At 40.8% G+C, this 11100-nt stretch overlaps 3 protein-coding genes across 8 annotated transcripts in view; 1 reads left to right on the top strand and 2 right to left on the bottom strand.

Annotated features, from left to right (window-relative positions):
* Window positions 1-4546, bottom strand: part of ehmt2 (euchromatic histone-lysine N-methyltransferase 2) — a 12606-nt gene extending 8060 nt beyond the window's left edge. For 2 of the 5 annotated variants that reach the window (XM_032535715.1, XM_032535717.1), the window contains exons 1-8: window positions 4347-4545; window positions 2072-2141; window positions 1813-1971; window positions 1244-1488; window positions 923-977; window positions 718-800; window positions 479-619; window positions 285-356 (exon numbers count right to left, since the gene is read on the bottom strand). In XM_032535715.1, coding sequence (XP_032391606.1) covers window positions 285-356; window positions 479-619; window positions 718-800; window positions 923-977; window positions 1244-1488; window positions 1813-1971; window positions 2072-2141; window positions 4347-4481 — 960 coding nt within the window. In that variant the 5' untranslated portion in view covers window positions 4482-4545. Of the gene's footprint in view, window positions 1-284; window positions 357-478; window positions 620-717; window positions 801-922; window positions 978-1243; window positions 1489-1812; window positions 1972-2071; window positions 2142-3570; window positions 3839-4346 lie in introns of those variants that run through there. The other 3 variants (XM_032535716.1, XM_032535718.1, XM_032535719.1) reach the window with 3 other exon arrangements.
* On the top strand, window positions 3857-8412 carry LOC116701775 (zinc finger and BTB domain-containing protein 12). 2 transcript variants are annotated; one of them, XM_032535723.1, is made up of 5 exons: window positions 3857-3968; window positions 5468-5676; window positions 5807-6001; window positions 6250-6456; window positions 7276-8412. In XM_032535723.1, exons 2-5 carry the CDS (start codon window positions 5473-5475, stop codon window positions 8371-8373), a joined length of 1704 nt encoding a protein of 567 aa, XP_032391614.1. In that variant the 5' UTR covers window positions 3857-3968; window positions 5468-5472; the 3' UTR covers window positions 8374-8412. The 2 variants fall into 2 exon arrangements, with proteins under 2 accessions (XP_032391614.1, XP_032391613.1); XM_032535722.1 differs by having other exon boundaries at window positions 3859-4190.
* A 1228-nt stretch (window positions 8413-9640) lies between these two features.
* The window catches only part of nelfe (negative elongation factor complex member E), a 4892-nt gene continuing 3432 nt past the window's right edge, over window positions 9641-11100 (bottom strand). Inside the window, exons 10-11 of the mRNA XM_032535726.1 lie at window positions 9840-9942; window positions 9641-9721 (exon numbers count right to left, since the gene is read on the bottom strand). Coding sequence (XP_032391617.1) covers window positions 9645-9721; window positions 9840-9942 — 180 coding nt within the window. The 3' untranslated portion in view covers window positions 9641-9644. The remainder of the gene's footprint in view (window positions 9722-9839; window positions 9943-11100) is intronic.

The raw sequence follows: 11100 nt of genomic DNA, 5'->3' as shown, positions 1-11100 counted from the left end.
ACATAGATTTCTTCTTACCTCTTTATATAGACTTTTTTTCTACCAGAATTTTTTTGCCCCTTCAAATTCAAAGGGGGTACAATATTGAAAAAAGTTTGAGAAACACTGTTCTAGTGGGTTAGCATGTGGGTCAGCACAATCTTCACCCTCCTAGTATGTAAACATGACCCAACCACAACTTTTTGACTTTCGCTTTGAGCTAAATGGCTATAAGACAAAGTAAGATATTAGTGTAACTAGAACAAGATAAGAGGGTATTAAGTTATTAAAATGGAATGACTCACGTGATCTGACATGTTCACAGACCCCTCTATGTCTTTAGTGTGCTGCCTTGCTTCTGCCCCACCATCCTCAAACTATAAAAGAAACACAATAAATACAAGTTTGACAATAGAAAAAAAGATTACCATTCAGTTTGTTCTTTATAAAAATCACGAGGCACACACGTTATAGCATTATGTGATCACTTCACTCACACCTTTTCTGAATTTCGCGTGGATCGACTAGAAATCTGAATTTTCTCAGCTACTTCCTCCTCTGACCTGCCCACACTGCTGTTGCTCTTCTCTGGTGCAGTCTTGGTAACAGACTCCATCTTTTTATGAAATAACGTTTCTTCCTGAGTTTTAGCAAAAAATAAAAACATTAAGATCAACTTAATTACATGTTATTTGATTAGTAAATGTAAATCATGTACCTGCAAAAACGTAATCTTACCACAGTTTGAACATTTTCTGGAACATTCTCTGACTGCTCAAGTGTGTCGTCAGATAAAATACCCAGTTTTCTCCTTTTTGCAACTATTGGAAACATGACAACAACGACAGAGGGAGTCTTAACTTATGCAAGACGCTAATTAATTTTTATTCATAACAATTTGATTATTTTACACAGGCAAACATTAGTTAGTGTAGCCACTAACCAGTTTCAGAGTCAGAGGATCCTGACGGTGCAATAGGTGTTTCAACATGGTTCATCTGTAAAACAAAAATAGTAAGTGGACCAAATGTTAAAGAAAAGGTTGCAACAAAAAACTGAGCTACTGTTTCACGGTGTACGTTTTGTCAGTGGCTGTAAAATTTCTTCACATTGTAACATTACCAACACACTTTCAAGAGTGTTACTCAAGCCAATACAATAACAGATAGGTACCAAATGCTGGTACCCAATCGCAACAGAGGGGTACACATCACATTTTACTCATGCCAAATGGAAACGCTAACTACTTGCTATATAGGCTCACCTGCCCTAGTGGAGGCCTGTTCATGGTCTTGCGGGCCCGGTGGATCTTGGGTGGGCCAGGGGAGACAGAAGGAGATGAGGAGGCTGTGGCAGATGATGACGATGAGGAAGATGACGAAGAGGAGGAGGCAGGTGCCAGGATGAATTTACTACTGCCAGGTCCAGAAACACTCATCTTTGCTCGGCCAGGGGACAACATTGAAGACGTAGAGGAGGACATTGATAAAAGGGACTTTGCTGCATGTCCTGTAAAAGGGAGGTAAATGCATGTATACTTTTAACTTCTTGAAAAGTAATTTTAAAGCTTTTCCAATTATGAGTAGCAGATTTAATTTGACACATGCAAAGCCGTTATTCTAAGAGTATAACAATTATAAAATTAAATAGTATATAAAATTGAAACAATAATAGCAACATGTTTATCTTCCTCGGCAAAGCAAACTCTGCAGGAAATAAATTACTCTCAATGTATGCTTTTGGGATCAAGACACCTTAAAGTCAAACTTGGTTAATCAAACAGAGAGTCACCACTTTAATAACATCAAGGAAAGCTGTTGAAAGCCAAGTTACCTGATGCGGGTTTGTTTGGAGAGGATACAGGTGACCATTCCTCTTCCTCCTCTTCAGCTCTGGAAGCGTCCTTCCCAGGCTGCAGAGAGAACATTGATGGCATGCCACCCATGGGCTCTGTCTTTTTGGCAACTGCAGCAGTGGTGAAGGCTGCATTATCTGGAAAAGTAGTAATTACAAAATCACAGAATAATTTGGTTTATTTGTGTACCTAAAAAGGCACAGATGTCAAAAACTAGACATCTCCCCATAGACATACCTTTCTTTACTTGACTTGGTCCATCTAATGACTCTGCAGGTGTTTCTGAGTCATTTCCTTCAGGAGGCTCCTGACAAAGAAACGACAATTAGCGAGAACTATCATGTTAAAAATATTAATCTTAGTCCTGATATTTATTGATATTTAGGGTTACAGACTACTGGATCAATTTATTCACCAGAGTACACATTATTGAAGTTCAAACAGCCACACCAATGTGAAACAATTGAGCTATACTTGGTGTTATGTTATGAGGTACACAACTGGAAATGTTCACCAAATATCTAAAGTAAATAGGCTGTAACATGTATATAACCCATGTTTGGCAGTGTCTTGGTGTTATACCAGGTAAAAGAGAGACACACTTAGACTTTTTTCTTTGCGAATGGCTAGTCAATAAGGAATGCAACATTTTATAAAAATGTAACTACTAAAACACTAAACTACTAAATAAATACTAACTATTTTTTAATCAGACTAAGGCTGTCCGGTCCGCAGATTCAATTTGTTGTACATTTAGTATTGTAGTAATTAGCAAGTACATTTAAAGTATATGTTGCACACTATGTTCGACTGGCAAAAAAAACGAGAACGTGTTGCTAGTGAAACACATTTCCCAGGAAACAAAGTTAATACTAACTCAGTGGTTCCGGTTTTAGTTCAGGTGTCATTAGCAGCAAATGTCACATATCAGCTGAACACCACATTATTTGTAATTTGTTAATCCAGAGTAAATCATCATGACCGACGATATGATTTTACTTATGTTACCATTTTCTCTCCCTCTAACACAAACACACACACACACTTCTTTTGGGTTATTATAGCTAATACAAATATGTTTAGTGCATCTGCTTGACTGATTTCCGCCGTCTCCTTTCCAAAATAAACCTTTCAACCAATTGCTGATCTTCTGTTGTTACGTCCAGTGCCGCCTTCAGTCAATCACCCCATTCATGCCTCTGACACAATTCAAAGCAACAATAGTCCGTAAAATAAAAAGGAATGGAGTTGAATTTCACACATTGGCTGCTTAAAACCCTCCCTTCCATTCGCTGGGATTAACTCATCGATGTTAGTATCACAATGTAACTTTACAAAAGGACACTTTGTCTCAACATTAGCTTTAAAAACTGGGTAGACTGAGCATACAGGGTTTAAAATTCAAAACAAAAACAGCTAAATGTGACTAAGCAACAGAAGACGACGGGCATACAATGATTTAACGGCCAATGAGTCAAGAAAAAAAGCAAAACAGTAACAACAGTAGAGCAGTTTAACGTTAGTTAACAAAAAACTGTTACAAGCTAACGTAGCTAGCAGTGTAGCACAGCTTGCAACAAAGAGCTCCTACAATCGAGAAGTGAAGACATTTTGCATCAAAGCAGAGTGCAGCTTTAGTAAGCATGTTTTTGCTATGTAGGCTAATGCGTTTACAAGTGGTGAAACAAACTTCAATTTCTTTAGCATGTGATTTTGTGTTGCAGAGGGTTTGCTACCTTCGTCGTTGCCTCAGATGCCGACATGTTTCGAGATGCGCATCTACGACGTATAGCTGGTAAACGTACAGCGTCACCGTGCAGAGCCCCGCCCCCCGTGTGCCAAAACGATTCCTAGGATGGCGAAGGCATGACCCGCCCTACTCTCCCTCTGATTGTCTGGTATTCGTTGCATTTGTTGTTTAGTTTTAGGCAAGAGGAGTGGGATTGATTAGGGTTGTGGTAAGAATGTCAAGATAAGCCAATCAGAGGCACAGAAGGGCGGGACATGCCAGCGCCAGCGTTGCCTCCCCCTCCCCGTGTCCACTGATTTGAAATCAACTGATCAGAAGTCAGCGTGCGTACTGTTATTCTGCCTCTAACCGCGAGGAGAAGCTTCCCACGAAAACCGATTCACAGTCAGTTTAGTGGCGAGAGACCAGCGGTCTGTATTTGTTGTCACGAGATGTGATTCCTCCAAAAATTAGCTAAAGTAAACAGAAGATAGTATGGGGATGAGGAAATACAGTCGGCTAGCTATCTAGCTAGTTAGCTTACTAAGAGCAACTGAATCAACGGTTGTCCTGTCAAAACAAACCCACACTTGTATTTCAAGACATTCAACCAGATAAAAAGGGAAGGTGAGTAATGGAAAAGTTTCACGATAACTGGAGAGCTTTTGTTTTTTCTGTGCTGGGTCTCAACCAGATGCCAGCAAGCTAACCCAAAGCTAACGTTAGCTAACGGTCGAAGGAAAGATTACAATAATTGTGTTATGATCGATTTAAACCTCTTACCGTAGCTAGTCGACTAAAGTTAATGCCTGCTTTTATATTAGACTCCACTACTCGTACACAACATTTAATGTTGTTATTTGTAGCTTTCCTTACACCTAACGTTACATGTGTAATATAATTACAGGTTAATATCATTTAAATTATGCTACCGACTCTTGCTTCTTTGCTCTAATTACACATTCAACTTAATTTTTAACGTCACTTACACCGCAATATTGTTTCTCTTACCATGGCAACCGCACTTTAAAATTCCTTTTGTTTGACGGCATTTTACTTACTCAGTCTACCATATTTTCATTGTCTATTTCTTGCCTGTATTTCTTGCCTTGTATTTCTTGCCTTGTATTTTCTTTCGTGCTTACTTGTTTGTGTGTTATTGTTTTGTTTTTTTGTTCTTTGCTGTTGCTGCTATGCTGCTACTTGTAACGACAGAATTTCCCCGTCGTGGGATAAATAAAGTATAATCCAATCTAATCTAATCTAATGTGTTAGCTAACTTTTCAAGTTAAAGCTGGCTATTTATCAATAAAATGTCGCTGGTGATGTGAGACCAACGTTATGGAAACCCATTTCCGCCAATCAATGCGAAGGACAAAAATATCCTGTCATTATATTTAGTTAGTAAGCTATCTTAAAATAATATAAACTTTCTTAAAATAATGCCAGCATCTTAAAATAAGTCATTATTTTGAGATACTACGTCATTTTTTGAAATAGTCATTATTTTGAAAAAACGTTTCTCATAAAGTTTTGCAGGATTAATTGTTGTCACTTTGGCGAAAATTGGCTTCTATAGAGACTAGATGCCAAATTTGGTTTAGATTGGGTAACGCTAGCCATTTCTTTGTCTTTAAAGAGTAGCCCACCTCATTGAGTTATTTGAGATGAAACTTCCTCTGTTTACGTGTGTGTGCGTGCGTGCATGCATGCATATATGTGCATGTGTGTATTGTTCTTATGTACGTGTACTGTATATATACTATACTTATACACTTTACAAATGTATACGTACATAGTCAAATGTTAATGTTTACTGCAACACAATTTTAGAGTCATATTCCTTAAATATGTTTACACTTGCTTGGCCAATAAAACTAATTTTGATTCTAATTGCTCCTCAGACAACATGGAAATGCTGTGTTTTCGGTTACCGGGCCACGGGGACACGACCCTGAAGCACCTGAATTCACTGAGATCTCGCCAGCACTTTTGTGACATCACCATTGTTGCAAGCGACAATAAGACATTCAGGGGACATAAGGTGGTGTTAGCTGCCTGCTCACCCTTCCTAAGAGACCAGTTCCTCCTCAATCCATCCCCCAAGCTTCAGGTAGATAAATGTCAACCACAATGTCCCACTACTAACTCTGTGTCTCTCTGATTTTATGTCTCTCATCAGTGTGTTTTTGCTGAGTAAAATCAGTGCTTCTTGATGTGATTTGTTTCACATCCTTAACCAGGTGTCGATGCTGTACAGCTCCACGGTAGTGTGTGATCTGTTACAGTCTTGTTACACTGGCGTTCTGCAATTTAACCCAGAAGAGATTGTCAACTACCTGACTGCTGCCAGTTACCTACAGATGGAGCATATTGTGGAGCGCTGCCGAGGAGCACTGAAGAAGTATGTGCAGCTAAAAAACCCCAGCCCACCGAAGGTCAGTAATCTAGAACAATCATTTTAAATGGTTATCTTATTCATTCTAGTTTTCCAATTCCAATTTTTTCACAACCAAAGGAACTTAATTATCTCAGTAATTGTATGTTGCAACAGGAGTAATTTCAGTTATACATTTTGTACATACAGTAACACATTCTCAGCACTTTCATAACTTGTAGTAAAGCAGTTTCCATACATTTTTTAGCAATCTCATAATCTGTTTCCTTCCTCCTTACCTTCCTGTAGATGACTTCAGACGAGAGCCAGACTCAACCGTTGATTGTCAGCGGAAGCATTCGCTCTGTTGCATCTCCTCCCACAAGTCGACCCTCCCCTGTGCACTCACACAGTCCTGTAGCACGCTCGGTGGAGGAGAATGGCGGTGACATGTCTGCCGAGGGCAGCGGCCAACACCACGGTGGCACTCCTATGCTGGATGAGCCATGCATTAAGGTTTGTGTGTGAAAGAAAACACAGACACCAGGGTATCTTTTTAATCTAAATTGATTTTTAGATCTACAGTGTTCATTTCATAATAAAAACACTACTAATAATTTCAACTTCATTTATATAGCATCAAATTAAAACAAAAAGGCTAAACTGATTAGATTACAAGAATAATTTAAAGAATAACATAATAAAACATTTAGAAGCATCCAAAAAAAGTGAGTTTTCAGAAGTTACTGAAAAGAATGTCGCTTTAACCAGCTTTTGGTTGGTCACTTGTGTGAATTGCCTCGCTAATATTTTGTCTGTCCTGTTGAGATGAATTCAGAGCAACAAAGGTAAGGCTTCTAAGGACAGTTTCTGATCCTGAATAAAGTCAGGCCACACACAACGGAGGAAGACCTACGTTTTCTTTTGTCCCTTCAGGACCTTTATACAGTCAGAAATGGCAGACGATCAGTGAAGTGCTAAAGGGTAACAGGATGAAAAGAAGAAAAAGATAACCAAGAGCACAGGATCAACACAGAGAGAGGTTTTCAGGGATAATTCAAATTCCTCACAAATGTCCATTACCTGTGTCTGTCTTTGAAAGCACAATTTACATAGAGCACCAGTACAAACATAATAGTACTAATACAAATTATTAAATTGCTCTTTTAGTCCTGTGAGGAATGGCTGCTTTTCTATGTTTTTATATCACTGTAAATTCAATATCTTTGGGTATTGGATTGTAGGTGGAACAGAGTGGGCAATTTTGGGAAAGTCTTGGATATTTAGATTTTTCATTTCAACAGCAGCACCACAGCATCTTCCTTTCTGTTACAGGTTAATGCGTCAGATGAGGAGGAAGAGGCCAGACAGGAGGATTATGATGTGTTCAGGGTCTACATCTCTGGAGAAGAGCAGATGAACAGAGAAAGGGAGGAGGGAGGAGCTCCCTCTGATGGACCTCAAGATGCGGGTTACCCAGAGACAGAAAGTGTCGTAATTGGAGGAGAAGACGGCGAATATGACTTGAATCCAACAGAAGATGATCTCAGTATGGGGGGACTTTCAGTAGAGGGGCTACGTGCTCTCAGGCGCAGGCTACCTGACCCTAAAATTGGCCGGGGCAGAGGGAGAGGCAGGGGGCGGGGTTTTAAGAGGAGAAGGTGGGTGTCATCACAGGAGAAAAGCATGGCTCACCACCAGGATTTGTGGTACCTAGCATCTGCAGGAATGGGAGGGGGTTTCAGCTTGGACTACAGCCAAGAAGGGCTTAAGGCGGGAAATTACGTCTCAGTTGAACTCCCACAGTTAGACTTCAGTATGGGCGACACGCAGGGAGAAAAGGCCTCACCAATGGCTGCCAACAGTTTGACCCAGTACGCACTGGAGTCTAGTTGTGGTCCTGGAGAAGGGAGTTCAGGGCTGAGTTCAGCTGTGGGAGCAAATGAGGGAGGAGATGAGTCTGTTGCAGTGGTGGGATCCACTTCAAGTGTAGCTGGGCCTGTAACCTGCGAGCACTGCGGCATGACGTTCCCCTCAGCCCACTCCCTGGCCATCCACTCCCGCTCCACTCACCTGCTGTACCCCTGTCCCTGCTGTGGAAAACACTTCCACCACTCTGCCAACCTCACTCGACACATGGCCGTGCACCGAGGCGCTGGAAAAACCCACCAGTGCCCTTTGTGCTGTAAGACTTTCACCCAGAAATCCACACTGATAGACCACATGAACCTCCACAGTGGCGAGCGACCGCACCACTGTGCATACTGCCACGCCCGCTTTGCACACAAGCCTGCCTTACGACGTCACCTGAAGGAACAACATGGAAAAACCACGGGGCAGAACTCTTTACATGAGCAGGAGGAGAGGGAGCGAGCCAGTGGAAGAATAAGAGAGGAAGAGCAAGAATGCCTGGTTACTGCGCAATTGTCATAGATCAAAGCATTAAAGGCCGCTAAGTGTCTTGTTTAAACATCTAAAGCTCCTCAGGCTCGGGGGCTTACTGCAGTGATATTTCGCCGAGTGACGAGTCCAGAGGGGAGGTCAGTATGTGGGGTCAAAATCCACATGTGGATGTGAGGCCTTTTAAAATGTCAGACTGTGACAACAAAAGCCCTTTCAAATGAAAAAGGGTGATGAATGTGATTAAAATGACTGAGACTGAATAGTCCTCCACCATTTTACACTAAGAAGAGGCCTTTTTGACACCAGATCTTTTGACTTGGCACAGCATAGGTAGTACTTATAACATTAACAATGACTCTGTTGTATTCAAGAGTTCCAGAAATGCCCATTTTATGGTTCTGCCTGACAAGCACCTCCCCAGAAATGTAACTACATGTTACGGTCTGTTTCGCCGCAACAACTGTGATTGATCCGACTGGTAGCAGCGTGAACAACATGAAATCGAGGAGAGGGTTAACTTTTCTTCAAATAGCTTTTCAACCGTGCTCAGAAAGCACAGGGGAGACCCTTTCTTTCACCATCTTTCATGTTGTTATTTACACCGATGCTTTACATACTGTGACATGTCAGTGTCCCCAGTGACAAAGTCCTATTGATTATCATCTCTTAGAATAAAATTGTAATGTTAAACTTGAATTTATGTTATACATGTTTAGTATGATGCCTTGCCAGTTGAAAGAAAAGATTAAGTAAATCTGAAAATAAAATAATTTTAAAGTCTCCTCAGTTCCCCCCCCCCCCACCTCACACTTTTGATTAATTAGTGGCATCTCTCGTTCTGTTGGTTTGGTTGCACTTGTGAGGGTTGTTGTGTAAAACTTGACAACCATTTAGAATGGCATTTTAAGGATTCAGAGTGACTCATTTGATTTTTGCTGTTGGAAAGTTTGTCTCAGGTCATCTGTGCTTTTCTGGTAATACACAAATACATACACCTCCAACAATATGGTCTCTAGGCCCTTCTTGTTCAACAATTCCCACTTTGACAGCTTCTTGTTGATACAAAGCTCATACAAATCTGGCTTAAGGTTGGTTTGGATACTTTTTATTGAGCATAAATCAGTATCTCTAATTTTAATGAGCCACACTGCACATACCGTAATCTAATCCAAAAGACAACAGATAGTTTTGTTTTTATGCTAACACACAGACACTTTAAGCAGCAGGCCAATGTCATTAAAACAAAAACATGAAAAGCTATATGCCAAAACAAAAAAACAAAAGTTTTTTTTTTTTCTTCTTCATCGCAGAAAATCTTCACTGTACACAACTTGGTTCCTCTTGTCCCTGTAGGAGCCTTTTGTGCTGTTCTGCACAGCTGTGAAAGAAGAGAGACATTGTTGAAGGTGAATCCATGCCACACACACACCCACACCCACACCCACCCATCAGGGTTTGATCAACACATAAACGGACAATAAGAGTGCCGTGTTTACCCAGTGAAGCCCAGACAGATTTGCCAGTGGCAGCGTCGAGCATGGGCTGCTTCCTGGCGATGCTGACTTTGATGTGAACGTCTCCCACCGTGGCTCCATTCAACTGTAAGACAACAGCGAGGGGAGTTCAGAGTGTCGTCAACTTCGTTTACAGTCTACCGGAGCAAGTAATAACCTCAGGGGGTCTACTAGTAAAATAATTACTAGATTTTATTAGACGTAAAATAAATGGAAAAGAAAATCACTTGGACATGAAGTTCCTTCTTGTCCATGGGAAAGTAATTTTAATGAATTACAGTATAATAGTCGTAAGGGTTCTTAAATGTGTAATTGCTACATTAGCCTACTAATAATAATATAATAAATAATACTATTACATTTCCTGTTGATGACTGAATTCACTGAACAAGTTCAACCGACTTTGGGTTGCCCATAGTTTAAAAAACACTATTAGTCTGAAAGACGCCCAGAGAAAGATGAAGGAGGCGGTTCACATACAACGCCATGGTTACCAGGTTACAATCTCCCCGCCTGTAGACAACTATCATACTCAAGTCTAGTAATAATTAAGTAATAAATCCATCGTCCATTGGCAACTGAGCAAATTTCCTCCACTAATTATTATGTAATTATATTGGGCAGTCTCATACACATAAAAATGAGTTTACTCTAAAACCCACACCTACATTGCACTACACTTCATGCTGTAAAATATGTATTCATGATTATTCTACTTACTGATTTAATGGTCAGTTGAGTTTTGGATAAAACTATTTTTTTTAATGGCCATTTCATTGAAAGACAGGAAAGGGGGGGGACAACAACCAGCAAAGGATCAGGTCGGACTCAAACCCAAGCCAATGCCAAGTTGTCAGCCAACGTGCTGCGCACACACTACTGGGTGAGCTAGAGGTCACCCCATGTATATTTTCCTTAATGTTCCCATGGCGTGAAAATTTCACTTTAGGAGTTTTTCTTAACATTAATATACCATCCGCCAGCCTGCCAAAGGTGGCTAGAAATGGCGATGGGTGTAAACCGAGCCCTGGGTATCCTGCTCTGCCTTTGAGAAAATAAAAGCTCAGATGGGCTGATTGGGAATCTTGCTCCTTATGAGGTCACAAGGGGCAAGGCAGTTGGGCAAGGCCACACCCCCAGCCTACACCTTGCACCTCCCCTCTCTCTTCCTCAAAAGCTACAGCCACAGAAATGGCACATACTAGGGGAAGCTTATTGTGGAACTGGCTCTAGTGGCTGTAAT

Source organism: Etheostoma spectabile, chromosome 14 (genome assembly GCF_008692095.1).
Source record: "Etheostoma spectabile isolate EspeVRDwgs_2016 chromosome 14, UIUC_Espe_1.0, whole genome shotgun sequence".
Classification (NCBI taxonomy): Eukaryota; Metazoa; Chordata; class Actinopteri; order Perciformes; family Percidae; genus Etheostoma; species Etheostoma spectabile.
Note: the sequence above shows the minus strand (reverse complement) of the source record. Positions and strands in the feature narration are given on the sequence as shown.